We start from the raw sequence: 16,543 nt of genomic DNA on the forward strand, positions 1-16,543 counted from the left end.
ATGCCCAGGTTTGTGTTACCAGAGCATCACTGATGGGCTGCGATAGCTATGGCCAAGGTGTCTCACCTTCCCTCCCAGGACCGGTGACCACGGGAGCCTGTCTGCAGCTTCACCACCAACATTGCTGCCATCTTCAGCTGTGGCATCATGTCTCTGCAGTTCGGTTCCATCTCTCCAGCCCAGCTCCCTCCAGCAGCGCTCAAGCAGGAGAGTGAGCTGCTGGCTGTGATGGCTTTGGGACTCCAGCGCTGCAGACAAGCTGGTTTGCTCTGCACAGCGTGGAGCATCGTGGGACCTCCTGGTAACACTCAGACCTCAAAGATTTAAAGTCAAAAAAAGCTGGGTCAGAAAAGCAATAAAACCCAAGAATTAAAACCAGAGAATAACCTGCCTGTTGGTGAATTTCCAGAAATATTTGAAAAGGTTTTGTCAAGAAAAACTGAAAAGAAAAAAAATCCCCCAGCAAGACTTGTGCTTTACTAATTTAGAAATCAAAAGGATTTTTGAATGGAAAATAATCTGCATGAGGTTTTTCACTGCTCTCTAATGAAATGACTCGGCACTGGTTATGGAGAGCAGCATCTCAGTTGCTGTTGGGTTGGGTTTAGCACAAGGGCATCCCCCCAGGTGGCAGATTGGAGGGATGCCCCGCTGTGGCCCCTGGGGCATCCCTGGGGTCCTGCCCCAGCACCCACAACACCCACCCCAGCACAGGGAAGGGGAGGGAGCTCAGCACTGCCCAAGGGGGATTTTTTTTTACTGTAAATCATGGCAGGTTGCTTTACTCCACGAGCTGTGAGGTTTATTTATCCCCCCTTACGCTTGCTCATCTGTTTTGTTAGCCAGATCGTACCGGTTGCCATCTGGAGGAAGCTGTAAATTGTTTTCTGGTTTTTCCCCACTGACTACAGCTCCTCTGGCTCCTTCCTGCCCCTCTCCCTGCCAGGAGCCCCAAAGCACCCAGGCAGATGTCAGTCCTGCAGCCCATCACCCATCCCCTGCTTGCGGGCACTCCAAGGGCCATGGAGACTCAGGAGCAACAAGTTAGGGGGCACAAAGCATCACAGAAGCTCCTGTCTTCAGGGTCTTTTTTACTTCTTTCTGTGTGTGGACATCAGGCCGTGGCCAGTGCACCCCCTGCACGCAGCCTGGGAGCTGCTGTGGTGTGCTGCGGTGACAATAACCCGCATCGCTCGCGGTGGTCACGTTTGCAGTGACACAGGAGGGTCTGTGCTCCACCAGCAGCCCTGGAGCCAGCCACCTGCCCCCGTGCTCCCTCTGTATTCCTCCTCCCAACCTCTCCACGATATCCAGGTGCTTCTGAAACGCTGGGGCCTGAGGACAACCCGCAAGATGTCACCTGGGCTTTCCCAGGCATCCTCCCTGCTCCAGGGCTGCCGGTTCCTGGAACAAGTGGAAGGTGATATCCTTAGCCCCCCCCAGCTCAGTCTGGCCTGTATCCACCCGGGTCCTGCTGGCTCCTTTCTAAATGAGCATGTGGCATATTAAGGACCATCCGGCCTCTTCTCCCCCTCCCTGATTCACTGGAGCAGGAATCTCTCCTCCTCCCGAAATGACTTGCTGGACTGTCAGCAGGTACCTGAACATAATTAAATCCCGCTGCTTTTTCAGATGTCCTTGGGAACCTTCTGCCTGACCCATTTCTGATGCATCCCAACGACGACAGCACCCACAGGGTGCCCTGCCTGTCCTGCAACCCCCCCAGCCCCGGGGAAGCATGCTGTGACTTTTGGGGGGGCAGCGTGGCTGGTCTTGGGTTTAATGATCAAACCGGGAAAGCTGCTGACACGGGCTGTAATTAGTTAATTAGTGCGGCGAAGGGGAAAGGCAGCACTGGCGGCTGGGGACTCAGGACAGGAAGGATGGGGGAGGATGGGAATTGGGCGCTGACCCTGGCCCCGCCACTGCCTGTGGAGGGAGCGATCCCCGGGGGAGCCTCCCCCCCAAATCCCCCCACCCCGGGAGTCCCCAGTCGTGTCCGGGGCACCCCGGGCAGACACGGGCTCCCTCCGCACCGCCCGGCAGCTCCGCCCGGCTCAGGATGTCACCGTTCCCATGGCAACGGGAGCGCTGCCAAAAAAAATTATTTAAAAAAAAAAAGGGGGGGGAAAGGAGCTGAGGAGAACGCGGGGGGAGGGGAAAGAAGGGCAGTCGGGGGTGGGGGTGACGTCGTACCCAAAGGCCACCCGACCACCTCAAGCCCGCGGACCGCGGCCGGGCCGGGGGATGCTCACCGGTGCGCGGACCGCGGCGGGGGGGGGGGACCCAGGCAACCCGGCGCTGCCCTGCGCCCACTCGCCCCGACCCAGGTGCGGGGGGGGGTTCCGCAGGCTGGGCTCACCGGGGAGAGGGGGTCCCGGCCCCCGGCACCCACCCAAACCGGCAGCATCACCGGGGCTGGGCACAGCCACCTCCCCGTGTTCCAGAGGGATTCTCTCCAGGTCTCCATTCTTCACTGAAATCAAGGCTGAGTCCCCAATCATCACATGACCCCAGGACCTGGAGCTTGGGAAATAACACCAAGCGATGGGCTAGAGTTAGCTCCTGGCTGGTGGTGGCAGCAGGCAGGACAGACAGACATGGCCTGGAGAAAGATGCATGTGAAAGGCGTTTTGCAGCTCAGCATCCTCTACCCAACCTTCACTGTCTCCTCTTCTTGCAGGGGCCAAGCTGATGAAGAGTCCTGTCCCCACCCACCACAGGCCTGTGTGGTTTTGGCAGGGACCCCAGTGCAGAGACCACTACCCCAGCTCACCCCAGCACCGTGGAGTCTGGGGAAACCCTCTACCATCCCTTGCACAACGGTTGCAAAGAAGAAGAGGAAGCCACACCAGCACCAAGGTGCCAATTACGCCTTCATTAGCAGCCAATGTATTTCTTTATCAGCCCTGTGCTTCTCTGTACAATGTTGATCATTTTGATGGAGCATTTGTTTTAATTTCCCAAATGAGGAAGCAATCTTGTAAATATTGTGCAGTAATTAAAATGGCTATTTATTGTGCAGCATTCTGGCTGCTGCCAGCACAGAACCTGATTAGCATTCCCCTTCCGCTGAGCCTTTGCTGCCTGTCCTGCTGCTCCAGGGAGCTCCTTCTGCCCTCCCACCCCTCACTGCCAGGCCGGCACAGCCAGCTGCAGGCAGCTGAAGCACCTCCATGCCTGCAAGCCCCACCGCTCTGATTCCTCGCTGCTAAAAGCCAAATGGGGGTTTGGTACCCTCTAAAAGCTGAGAAACCCAGCAAAGAGTGATGGAAACTCATGATTCGGAAGCAAAACCCGCTCCTTGGGCTCTTGCTGGTGGCATTAGGATCTGCTGCTTCTGGCAAATCTCCGTGCTGGGGCAATGGAATAACATGGGGTCTGGAGGAGAGGGGCTGTGCCCTGTGGCAGTTGGCCCTTTGCCAGCTTTGACTTTGGGTTAGGGGTTCCAGCCCGATCTCTGCTTGGCCTGGAGAGGAGGGTGCATGCCTGAAGGCTTGTGGTGGTCCTGCAGTGCAGGGATGGCAGGTGCCCCCTGACCAGCCCCATCATATCACCACCTGTAAGGTAAGTGCACATCCAGGTGGGAGTCCTAGGAAGGGACCAAAGCATCCCACAGAAGGGGTGACAACCCTCCTGGGAGCTGCCCTTCTGCTTGGGCTTCTGGCCACAGGACCAGGAGGCAGCTTTAGCCCATTTCCAGAGCTCACATCTGTGTCTCAGCCAGGGGATGCTGTCCCCAGGCTGACACGTGGCACGACCATGGTGGGCTCCATGCTGCTCACTCCCAGCAGAGTGACCTCCGTCATGGCTGAGCTTGGAGGCAAATGGGGACAGGGACAGGAACAAGGCATGTGGTCATGCGTGGGGCTGGGCAGCAAGAAGCTGCTGCCCAGAAAAAGAACAGGCTGTGCATGGCTGGGGGGCGGAGGGGGGGGCACAAATTTCTCAAAGATATTTCAAAATCCTCCTCCCAGGTCTCCATGGTGACCAGGAGCCTGAGCGGGCTCAAGCACTGGGTGCAGGGGTGGAGGGCATGCGATGGCCACACTGGCAGCTCTCCCACCTGGGACCACAGGATGCTGAAGACACATCATGGTGTGGAGGGGGGCCCCATGGCCCAGGGAGTGGGACCATAGGCTGCTCACACACCTCCACCCCCGATGCTCACACCAAACTGGACAGCGGGGGTCAGGAGTTACGTGGCCAAACCTGGACACCTCATCACGTTTTCAAGAGCACAAATTACTTACCTAAGGCTTTGCCCTCTGTGCTTCCTGTTTATAATTTCCTCTCCACAAACATTCAAACTGGAAAAAGCTGAAAAAAAAAAAACCAACCCCAAACCCAAAACCCCAACTTGGAAATAAACATCTCTCCAAATCCATCTTAAAACCCCTTTAAAATGTAAATCCCTCCAGCTCGAGAGTTGCCAGTTAAAGAAACACTTCAGTGCTGGGGGAAGCGAAGCTGAGTGTCGCCGAGTGTGCAGAGAGGAGATGCAGCCCCCGCTGCCGCGAGTGGCTCCGCTCCCCCACCAGCTGGGGGGGGAAGAAGGGCTCTGGGGGTCCCAGGCCCCCGCGCCGCCCTGTCCCCTGGGATCCTTCCCAGGAGGAATCTTTCTGTGCCGGCTCCTCCCTGGGGAGCACAAGTGGGCTGCCAGTGACAGCAGAACGAAATTAAAGATCAATCAAACGACGAGTGGAGCAGAAAGGGGGTGGGAAGTGGAAGGATAAGCCCCTCTTCCCTGGTTTCCCTTGCACCAGTCTTGCTCCGGGGCCTCACCCGCTCTGCAATAGTGTCAGCTCTGGGACCACCTGGCCGAGCCCCCAAAGCTGAGCTGGGGACATCCTTGCCTCCCCTCTGTGAAACACCCTCATGGCTCCGGCTGTCATCGTCTGCAGAAGCCCCTGCCCAGAGCTTTGCATGTGGTGGGGTTGCTTATTAGTGCTCTTTGCATATACGCTAATGGGCAGGGAAGCTGCTCTGGCATTTGTGCCTTGTTACCGGCTGCAGAGTAAATACAGCAGCGAAGGCTGGCACAGCGCTCCGGGGCGGCACGGCGACGGCGCAGGAGGTACAGCGCAGCGGCGAGGGATGCTGCGCGGTCTCGGGGCGCCTACCCCAGCCCCACGGGCGCCGTCCAAGCACAGGAGGGCACCAGCCTGTCCTCGCACCACCCGGACCTCGCTAATGGCAGGGCTTTAAAAGCTTCCCCAGAATACATTTAGACTCCCACTCCCTTTGCCAGCGCCTCGCTCCCCGTCTCCTACATACAGATGCCAGCTCACGCGCGGCACCAGCTCCGCGCGTCATCGCCCACCTCCGCTGTCCCTCGCACCCCCGTGCCGGTGCCCACGCAGCCACCACCACGCTTCCACCTGGGGCACCCCAGCAGGGCTGTGAGCACCCATGGGAGCTCCTGGTGGCACCGGCACCCAGGGCGGCAAGCAGGGTGCTCCGTGTGCTTGCACAGACACCCGGGAGGTAAGGATGGGGTAGGCTGGAAGAGACGTGCCAGCCAAATGATGAGCTGCCTTGGATGTCTTGGGGTGCAGCGACCACCTGGCATGCTCCCTTGGGGCTGCAGAAGCTGTGCTGCTCCCCACTCCCACGCAGCCCCTCTCTGGGGCTGCTGCTGCCAGGGCCCGTGGGCTGCTCCCTCCTCTGCAAGGTTCATGTAACACCCAGGAGCACCAGAGAGGTCTGGGAGCTGCACACCCCTTGGCTTTTTCAGAAAACATCTGCAACCCACTCCCAGGCCTGTGCTGGTGCTGCCGCTGTCCTGCCAGTGATGGGATCTTAGGGTAGTTCCTGAGTTTTTAAAATTTCCTTTTCACAGAGACTGGGCCCAGTGTCCCCCAGTTTGCTCTCACAGGCAGGAGGGAGCTGGGAGGTGCTGGGCAGTGGAAGAGCCAGTCGGTGCCGTGGGAACAGGTCCAGCCTTGACTGATGGGCACTGGTGAGGGGCAGAACATCCCATCACCTGCAGTGGTCCCTGCTCATTGCTGTGCCTGCCCTCTGCAACCACGGTGGTTCTGCCCGGTGGACAAAATGAGCTGAAGGAATTCAACCACCTTTTATTTTTAAGGCTGTAATTTTTCCAGCTGTAGATGGGCAAAGAAAACCTTTACAGAAGAGCAAAGTGAGAATTCCCAGATGCTCTCATGGGGCACGTTCCAAAAAGCATTCATCCATCATACCTCGCCGCAGCCACACCCTTGGCATCTTGATGAACTGCCTCTGCTCAGGGATGCTGCTATTTTAAGAGGAGGCTTTGGAGGAGGGGGCTACACTGCCAGACACCCCTGATCCTCCTGAGGGGAGAATTTGGAAGGAAAAACCCTGGAGGCCCCTCCTTTCCCGGACTGCGGGGTGAGAGGCGGCAGGCGAGTGGGCGGAGGGGAACAGCGAGGGGTTGTTCTGCCCACAGATGAAAAGCCCTTTGTGAGCCTGGTGTGGGATGAAACATCCCCTGGTGAGACTCCACCACCCAGCAAATACCCACACAGGGCCAGCACCACTCGGCGCCGTGCTGAGCTCGCAGCCCTGGTGATTTCTCCTTGTTACGAGCGCTGCCGTCTGATTATTGCCAACATGCAGAGTTATTGCTGCTTCGGCCAGTTTTTTGACTACCACCTGGACTGTCCCTCTCCTGGAGACAAGCTCTGGGTGCTCAGGGATGGAGCTGGGTCTCCTGCGATAAGGGACCACTGGCACCCCCGGGGAGATGACAGATGAACCAGCTGGAAGTGAGCTGCTGCCTCCCAGCAGGGACTGGACTGCTGAGGCAGGGCTGTGTGTCTGGCTGTGGCCACACACGACCAAGGACGTGGGACATTCCTGGGCAGAACACAGGACTTCATCCCATCTCAGCTCTTCATAACAGCAGGAGGACAGGGAAACCCCCCAGACCAGCCATGACCCGGTATCACGGAGATCAGGGATGAGTTGTGCTGCCCCATGCACGGGCACTGCCTGCTGAGCATCCTGTGCCACATCTCACTGCCACCCCGGCTCCCCATCACAGCACAGTGACCAGCCACGAGCTCCCTGCTCCCGGGGAGGCTGCAGGGCAGAGAGCTGGGCAGGTCTGTGAGTCGGGGAAGGAGAGAGACTCTGCTGAATTAACTGACTCATTAATTCGCTCATTTGCACGCTGCGTATCAGCTATTCCCAGCGTGATGCTGCTGCCAGCAGCTGCGTCCCACGCAGCCACCAGCCAGGGTGGGCAGAGCCACCCCCGACAGGGACCAGAGGACTGGCCACAGGTCAGGGCGCTGGGCAAGGCGTGAAACATGGGAAGAGATTGTGAGTGGCCACGGGCTCCATGCAGGGGCCCAGCTTGAATTTGGGCTGCAATTTAAGGTCCGAGCTCCTCCACTGCTGGATGTGGGCTGTGAGCATCCCGGATCAGTCCCTGTCCCTTGGCACTCAGGGCTTGGGTGGGAGCCTCCTGCCTTGGATAAACGTGTGTCTGTTCCCTGTGGTGGGCTGGCACGGGGAAGCCTGACCACAGGCAGCAGCGTGATTTCTTCCCTCAGTCAATATTTAACCAGGGTGTTTATCCAGAGTGAAAGAGCTGCAGTGCGAGGGCAGGAGGGGCTGAGGCAGGGACAAATGTCCTTCTGATGCTATTCCCAGAGCACACTCTTGATTTTTGACCCCTATCCCCACAGTGCTCACACCAGCCAGGACCAATAGCATCCAGGCAAGCACGTGTGCTGTGTCTGCAGAGCCCTTGGTGGCTCTTGCAGCTCAGGTGGTACCTGTGCTCCCCACAGGCTTTTCATCATGCAGAGGTGTGAGCACACACGTCCGCTCCATCCCAATGGGCACAGAGTACCAGGGAAGCACCAGGCTGGGTCTGTATGTCCATATACCAGCAAAACCAAGGTGCAGACCCATGGTCAGGCCTGATGCAAATGAAATTGAAAGGGAATGAGATGTATTTTATGTCCTTAAAGCACATGAAGTGCTTGGAAGTTAATTGGTATTTAATTAGCATAAATTAAGCTCTTCAAATAATACTCAGGGAAAAACAACACAGTATTGTGGACACTTCATTAAAAGTCACCCTGACAAATTAGACAGGAACATACTGAACACACAACAGTGAAAGAGGGAAGCACAAGCAGCCGTGCATGGACCATCCCCCACCTCCTGCCTCCGAGCACAAGCAGTTGTCAGCATCACCAGCACCCCATGGAACTGCAGCCCCTTGTCTGTGCCCACCAGGAGAAGGGTCCTGGAGCCGGGGGGTGCAGGGGGGAGCCGGCCCTGCGCAGAGGCAGCTGCAGCCAGAAGCGTGTTTCCTGCGGCGTGGCGGGGCCGCGCTTCCTCTCAAAAGGGGAAGGTGGGTGCCTGTAGCGCCTGAGCGTGGCAGCTGCCTGTGGGAGAGAGGTCTGCACCCCGAGCAGGGGCCAGGGCAGGTTGGGGGGCCCCATGGTGGCTCTGCACAGCCCTGTGGCTCCCACCAGAACCCACTCTCAGGGTCCCTCTGGGGAAGAAGCATCGACTTTGCCTTTGGTTTGGCTTTTTTTCTCTTTTTTTTTTTTTGGTGGTGTTGCCATGACAACCGTCCTAGTGACATCTTCATGCTATTTGTCTCCTTCTGTGGGTTGAATCATTTTCCTTCCTGAATGAGCGGCTGTCTGTGCCCCAGCTCACCTGGGCTCTGTGCTGCCCACCCACAGGGTCCCACATCCCCCCTGCCCAGCCCCGGGAGAGCTGCCTGGGGGAGGGGGTGAAGGCAAACATGCACTCCCCGAGTCAGGGATGCTTTAATTCTGGCATTCCCTCACTTCAGCATCTCCCCAGCCTTGTCCTTTCTAAAAAAGGATACAGCTTTGTGTACGTGTGCGTGCGTGTGCGGTCACCTCCTGGGCTGGAAAAAAAGAAAGCAAGCTGAAAATAGAGAGGTGACATTGTGCAGGGCTCTGCCAGCCCCCCGGGGACATCAGAAAGCCAGGAACATTCTCCCTGCCCCAGCAACAGCTTTTCTGCCTCTGCCTGGAGCAGCCCAGGATGGCAGGAAGGATTTGTTTTGCCCAGGGTTCTCCTCTGGACTTGCTGGCAGCCAGAGCCCTGTGTGGATGCTATTGCTCTCACAGCATCCTGGAGCTTTCCCACTCCCATCTCCCCCTGCCCTCCAGCCCCAGTTGCAGACTGGTGGCCTGGCACTGGGAAGGGGAAGCAGGAGGGAGTATGGCCCTTCTCCAGGGCCAGCCCAGGGGCACCTCAGTGTCACACAGGTAGGGGCTGGGCAAATGATGGACATTGCCAAAGTTAAGTCCACAAAATTAGGAGTGACTCACTTGTGTGCCTGTTTACCCCTCACCAAGCCCTCCGAGCAGCAGGGGTGGGGTCCCTGTGAGTCCCCTCAATGAGGGATATTGGGGCTCTGCACAGTGCTGCTGCAGGGGATGGCTACCCAGCTGACGTAAAGCTGCTGCGCTGGTTCCTCTCCCTGTGCCCACACAGCTCCATCGCTCTCCTGCCAACTCCTCCTGCTTATGGCAGCAGCTCCCTCCACCAAGGCAGCCCCCTCCCCTCGCCCCTCAGCACTCATCCTCTTCCAGGGGCCAGACAGACACACTCCAAGCTCTCCATGGGTGCTGCACCCCCTGGCCCTCAAGATGCTGAGAGGGAACAAAACTCAGGCTGCCACCAAAGCTCCCTTCTTCTGTCACCCTCCCCTACAAGGAAGGGAGCTGTTTGGCATCACCCTGGACCTGCATGGGGACAGGAGCTGTCCCATGGCACAAGCTGGAGAGTGGGCTCCCATGGAGGAGCATCCTGCCATGGTGTAACAAGGGCTCCCCACAAGATGCTTAAACAGGAGACAGGTGCAGGAGCCAGCCTAGGGCAGGGCCTGGAGCCTCGCAGCACCCACAGCCACATTTGGGGCTGGGGAGCTCCCACAGGCAGGTGCCAGGGCTGAGGACACCAGCTGCAGCAGTCCTCAGGATTAACATCGTCACAAAGAATTTCAGAAGCGATCAGTCATAAGGGATTTGGGAACCAGCAGCTCCCACCATCCACCCTGGGAAGCTCCTGGAGAGCAGCCCAGCAGCAGGCTGCCAGCCACAGCCACACACACCCCCTGGACTGGCTGAGTGGGGGAGAGTGGTGTCCACCCCAGAGGGCACAGGGTTCCTGGCACTGCACAGCCCTGCTGGGACAGGTGCTGTGCACAGCCAGTGCCAGGGGATGCTGGGACTTTGTGGGTGCTGGTGTGGGTCAGAGGATGCTCCTGGGAAGCCGGGTCCCTCAGCCACAGCACAGGCTGGCAGAGACCAGGGTGGGAGTGGTGGTGCCTGGCTCTGCCACCAGCACGGGGCTGCCTGGTCCAGCCGGGCTGCCCTTCATTGTCCCTGCAATGTCAAGTGAACCATCTCCCAAGCACAGGCTGCCTGGGGGCTGTGGAGGGGCGGTGGGACGGTGAGGAGCTGGGGCAGCAGGTTTCACACTGGCTGTGCTAAGCTGCGCCGGCCGCCCGCAGCAGGTCAGCGATGACAGCACACGTGTGGCCCCGTGCCCAGCATCACTTCAGGAACAGGCGGGTGGTTTGGTCGCCGATCAAGAACCTTTGGGGAGGTGGAAGAGAGAAATTCAGGGTTAGTGGGGTTTTTGCCACCGCAAACATGCTTCAGAAACCCAGCAACCATGAGAGCCCAGCACCAGCCTGGGCCCGAATTCGCCCCTCAAGAAGACACAGACAGAGCAAACATGCAGGTTTGGAGACAGGATCTGTGCTGTCACCCCATCCTCATGAAAAGGTAGGGTCTCCAGCACCTGGAAAAGCAGCTGGGCAGCACCCCTGGGAAGACAGCAGGGTAGGAAAGGGGGGGGGTCAGCCCACAAGGCTCCACTCGCCACTGCCAGCATTACGTACCTCACCAGCACGCCAACAAGGAGGGCAGCGATCATGGGCCCTACCCAGTAAACCCAGTGATAGTCCCAGTAGTTTGCTACCACAGCTGGTCCAAAGGCTCTGGCCGGATTCATGCAGGCTCCGGACACGCCGCCTCTGAAAGAGGAACCAACCAGCTGCATCAGTCCCCTGGCCTCGGCGGGAAAACCCAGCACGTAGGGAGGAAGCACGAGCACAGAGTCTGCTTTGGGGCTTACTGGGAGATGGACTTTTAAACAGGGAAAGCTCTGTGCCACGTGTAGGTAGCAGAGCAGGCCAGGAGAGACAACAGACAGCGCTGACAGGCTAAAGGAAACGGCAGCAGGTCAATATTTGCAGGCGTGTTTTGTGCAGTGTTTAAATAAGAGCTCTGAATCCCGCTAGAGGGGGCACTGCCTTAACTAAACAGCCCATTAACATTCATAATTGCATGCGCTCGTTATCTGATCACAGTGGCACAGGACCCAGGCTGCTCGCCCGGAACGCCTGCCCGTGCCGAGGCTGAGCTTGGCAGCGCTTCCAGCAGCCACCAAGACGGAATGGCTCCAGATAAACACTTTCCTGTTTGCTCAGGGCTTCCTACAACAAACATCACCTGCATGGCCCTCTGGTTTTATCAGCCTGTAACAGGTACCTGTAAACGCTGCTTTGGCTCAAGTGCCACGCGCTGGGCTCAAGCCGCTGCCTCTCCTGCACCCAGCCAGGCTGCACCCTGTGTCTCTCCCCGAAAATGTCAGAGGGGGTGGGGAGGTCATTGGCCAGCTCCTGTGGTGTGTGGCGAGGGGGTCATCCCATCCCATCCCATCCCATCCCATCCCATCCCATCCCATCCCATCCCATCCCATCCCATCCCATCCCATCCCATCCCATCCCATCCCATCCCATCTCCCCTCCCTGGTGCAGGATGCAACAGCAGTGGTGCCAGCTGGGAAGGGAGCAGGGGAGCCCTGATGCGGTGAGCCAGTGCGTAGAGCTGCTCCCTGGGCTTTGCTTAACCACACTGCAGGGAGCTCTGAGCACCAGCTCCATCCCCACTGCCTGCGGTCCCATCCTGACACCTGCCCAAGCACCCTGTCTGGCGACAGCAGCTGCCAGCCAGTGGGAACACACACAGGGAGAAGACTCACAAACTCACCCTGCCAGGATGTCGACCGTGACCGTGAGGCCGATGCAGAAAGGTGCCAGAGGGGTTTTGGTCTTCCCATTGACAGCGCCCATGCAGACCGCGAGGACCAGGAAGGTGGTCATGACGATCTCACCCACCAGGACGGATGGGATCTGCTCGTCAGCTGCGATGCCGCTGAAGGCTCCTCCGCTGGCATTCGCGTACCGCTCGCCTGCCGCCACGGCCTGCGCGGGGGGAGCCCTGTTTATGCCATCCACACTCCATATTGTGGGCTTTAACGGGCATATGTGCTCGCTGTCAGGGCAGCGTGGGCGAGCGTAGCATCAGGTTAAAGAGGAGCTAATCTCATCACTTTCCTCCTGAAAGCCAGCCCTAAGCGCCTGGCAAATATAAACTCATTAGCGAAGGCTCTTAGCGTGTCTCCCGAGATAATGAGCCAGCCACCAGCCCTGTGAGCGGGATGAGCCTCACCCAGCTGCTCAAGGGTTTGCAGCAGCCAAATGGCACCAGCCGCTGGGTACCGGCTGCCTGGGTGCCTGGAGCAGGCAGCACCAAACATAAATGAACCTTACAGCGCAGTGCTGCAAGCAGCGGCACCGGCAAACACCCTGCGGGAGCTGGAGAGGTACCCACCACACATCGCTCTGTACCAACCTTGGGAGAGCAGCTGCAGCCAGGAATTAACCAGCCAGGTCCCGGAGTGCCGTGCAGAGGTGGCACCCCCACATTTAGGGAATCTGCTTTGGCAGGGGGTTGGACTTGATCTCTGGAGGTCCCTTCCGACCTCTATAATTCTGTGTATCTACACAGAATTATCCACACAGCACTGCTGGACCTGAGCCTATGGTGGGGGCAGGGGGGGACACTGTCTGCATCTTGCAGCCAGACCGTGAAAGACCCGGGATGGGAAACTGGGCACCCTGACCCTGAGTGCCAGACAAGCCCCATGCCCACGCAGCAAACCCCTGAGCCATAGTGAGAAATCAGTGCTTCTAATTACATGTGGAACCAATGCACCACATCCCCCTCGCCGCCCCCCACATCCTGCAGGTGGCTGCTGGAGACCCCAGGGGTGCACAGCAGGTCGAGGCTGGCCAGGACAGCTCTGGCAGAGCAGGGGGAGTCCCTGCACCCCAGCCCTGGTTAAAGAGACCCCACAGGTGTCTGTACCTTTGCCAGGCCGGCTCCTATCATCCCCCCGCAGAGCTGGGAGACCCAGTAAGGAATGATCATCGTGATGTTCAGCCCACCGACCAGCCAGACGCCCAAGGACACGGCAGGGTTGAAGTGGCCTCCACTGCAGAAGAGACAGAAGCATCAGTGAGGGCTTCATCCCCAGCATGGGGTTCATCCGCAGCATGGGATTTGCTCCTGGGGGCTTGAGCACTGCTTTTGCTTCAGTCCCTGAAGCAGCAGCACCTTCACGCTGGATACCCAACCCCTCCCTACAGCACTGGAGGTGGGAGGGACCTGCTGTGGGCTGTTTGAGGGATGGGTCTCCAGGGACCCACAGATTTTTCCAGAAGCTGCCACAGCACGGCCAGGGAAAGCGTGGGGAGAAGGGGGTCTCTCCTGGGTGTGGGGTGCACCAAAGCCCTGCCCAAGGCTCTGGTAAGGAGGGGGTTACACCGTTGCCCTCCCACCCCCACATCCCCCAGCAAGAGGTTTGTCTGGGGCAGCAGCACAGCCCAGCCCAGCCCAGCCCCCAGCACTCTCTGGAAGTGGCTCCTCCAAGGGCAAAGGCTTGGGCAGGGAGGAAAGTCCTCCTCCCTTACCCCCACCCCTGCTGCTAGGACAGGAGAGGCACTGACAGACCCTGTACCCAGCTGGGCAAGACACAAGTCCCTGGGGAAGAACCAGACAAGCGCTGTCAAGCAGGGCTGAGGCCAACTCCTGCCCACACCAGCACTCACTGGGCTCTACTGGGATTCTTGGGGTTTATCTCCCTCTGCTCAATGCAAACACAAAGGCAGAGGGGTCTCCCCTCACCCCTGCCTGCTGCCCACCACCACCACCCGGGCAGGGCTGGCAGCTGCTGGCACTCGCCTTGCCACAGGACCTAAATCATTCATTGTGAAGACCACATGCAAGACAAGCTCAAGCTACCTTCTAATTAAAACAGATTACCACGGGACACGCATTAATGAACAAGTTTCATAACCAATCAGCCCTAATAATAATTGCTGGTGAAGGCAATGAGTCAGAGTGTCTAGGAACTATAATTATATCTTATTCTTCAGCTGTAATTAAGGACCCATCATACGAGAGCAAGAGGTTGTGCTGTTTAGGCTAGAAAGTGTCTCAGCTGGACAGGGCTCTGGCTGCAAACAGCCCTGAGAAGGTGGGAGCCTGGGAGCTGAGGGAGGACCCATCTGCAGCTGAATGCCAGCCCACAGCATGGGGAGAGCCAGGCTCCTCTCCAGCCTCTCCGGACACAAATCTCCCAAAATCTGACTTCACACTGAGATATCTCCCTGACCAAGATCCTGAGCCAGGTCCTCTTGGCTTCAGAGCTAATGGGAAACCCCTGGCACCCCCAAAAACACCTCTACAGCAACTCCCCCATCACAAAGCCCCCCCATGCTGCTGCCCTGGTCCATGGCTTTGCTATGCTGAGGTCTTGGAGTGCGGTGGGTGCCTGGCTCAGCCGACACATGTGCCCCGGGTCACTGAGTCCCAATTACACAAGCCTCACCCCTGGCATTTTTCCTCCTAATCAGGCACTGATAATTTATCAGCCAGTTTGCTTTGGACTCCAGGGCTCACATGTGAGCCCAGCTGAGCCACCCTCCCCAGCCTGCATGGGGGGTGGGGAGGACAGAGCAGGGGGAACAAGGGACAGCCTGGAGCCAATCCAGCCCTGGAGCTGATTGGAGAGAAGGGAATCAAACTCCACAGGGACTGTTTCAGCTTCTCCCTTCAGGACAAATCACTCTCTCAGTATCAAGTGACACCGTTTTCAACAAGCAGGTCTGTCTAAGTGTTGCTTTTGAGGAATTGAAACCATTTGTAAGTGGAATCCAAACTTTTCACTCAAAAACACACAGGGAAGTACCACACTTGGGTCAAAATGCTTCGTTCTGACATACCTTTAAAAGGAAACATCTCAGCTTTGGCTGCTTTTGTTAAAATAGACTAAAAATAAACCGTTGCAGCCAAGTGCACTCCCCAGGCCCGAGGCGTGACGGATGGGCACCACCTAAGAGGCTGTGCTCTTAACTGAGAGGCTCAGTGGCAGCTGGGCACTGCTGCACCCACCAAGTTTTGGGCAGGAAAGATCCTAAAGGCAGCATGTGAGGAGGAGACATGAGCATCTCCTCCTGTCCACACACAGAATCCCTGCAGCAGCGACCACACTGTACCCTGTGAGGGGCGCGGAAGAGGTGTGGGGGTGGGCAGGGGAATGTGCAGCCCTGGGGTGCCAGCCCCCTCTTACCTGATGTCTCCCAGGATGGCAATGGTGAGCCCCAGGGCCAGCCCATGTGCCAGGGCGGGTTGCAGCCTCCCTGTGCCCTCCACATTCTCAACCACGGAGAGGCAGCCGATGAAGATGAAGAGCGCGCTGCCCAGCAGCTCGGCCACGCAAGGCTGGATGTAACGCTCATACCAGTGAGGTCGTGAGGACTTGGGCTTCATGTCCATGTCCATGTCCAGCCTTGACTCCTTTTCCAGGGGGTGACCATGCTCGGAAGGAGCCATGAGTAGGGCTGGAACGAAGCAGGCAGAGCCCTGGCAGCAGCTGGCCCCGCAGGCAGGATGGAGGAGATGCTGTGGAGCAGAGTGCTGGAGAAACTGGAGATCTCAGGTCTCTGAGGGGTCCTCGTGCATAGGTGAGGACCTCCAAGGTGCACCCAACTTGTCAGTCTGGAAGGCTGGCAGGCTCTTCTTGACCTGTATGAAGAGGCAGCAGGTGGGAGGCTCTAAAAAGATGGATTGAATTTGCATTGCTAAAAAAAAAAAAAGAAAAAAAAGGGCAATAAAAGCTGCTGGGCCAACCCCCAGGAATATAAAAGCTCTTTATCACTCCTGCTCCTTGGTTCAAGGTTTTGGGGTTAGTTTTTTTTTCCTCCATGATGGTTTTTTGTGTGTGCATGTGTTACTGTGTTAGGGTTCCCTGCCAAGTCTCAGGACGTGATCGCTTTCGTGTAGATACCTGGCTAGATACCTGCAGATACCTTTGTGCTGGTACCTGTGTGCAGCCCAGCTAGCCCACTTGGCTGGGCAGCTTCTACCTGCTGGTGCTGCCAAAAGGTAGCACGTGCTGAAGGACCACTGTATCGCATGCACAGAGCCAGGAGCCCTGTGAAAGACTGATGTAGCTCCAGGGAGGGAAAAACCCCAGCTGGACCAGGCTTAGCTATCTCTAAGAAAATAAATTCTGAGCCCAGGTGTCACACCAGAGATTGGTGCCTGGCACAGTACAGACTGAGAGCCCCAAAACGTGTGCAGAAGGGGATGCACAAGGAGGAAGGGGGGAGGCTGTGCCCTGGGAAAGGAAATCC

The 16,543-nt window shown here is 57.9% G+C and overlaps 1 protein-coding gene across 1 annotated transcript; it reads right to left on the reverse strand.

The window, feature by feature from the left end:
- Window positions 1-10,546: 10,546 nt before the first annotated feature.
- AQP8 (aquaporin 8) lies at window positions 10,547-15,740 on the reverse strand (the record flags this gene model as incomplete). The annotated part of the gene is made up of 5 exons (XM_084270864.1): window positions 10,547-10,589; window positions 10,898-11,032; window positions 12,051-12,265; window positions 13,212-13,338; window positions 15,478-15,740. 5 exons carry the CDS (start codon window positions 15,738-15,740, stop codon window positions 10,547-10,549), a joined length of 783 nt encoding a protein of 260 aa, XP_084126990.1.
- Between the last annotated feature and the right edge of the window lie 803 nt (window positions 15,741-16,543).

This window comes from Gallinula chloropus (assembly GCF_964237585.1).
Source record: "Gallinula chloropus genome assembly, chromosome: 15".
NCBI classification, from domain to species: Eukaryota; Metazoa; Chordata; class Aves; order Gruiformes; family Rallidae; genus Gallinula; species Gallinula chloropus.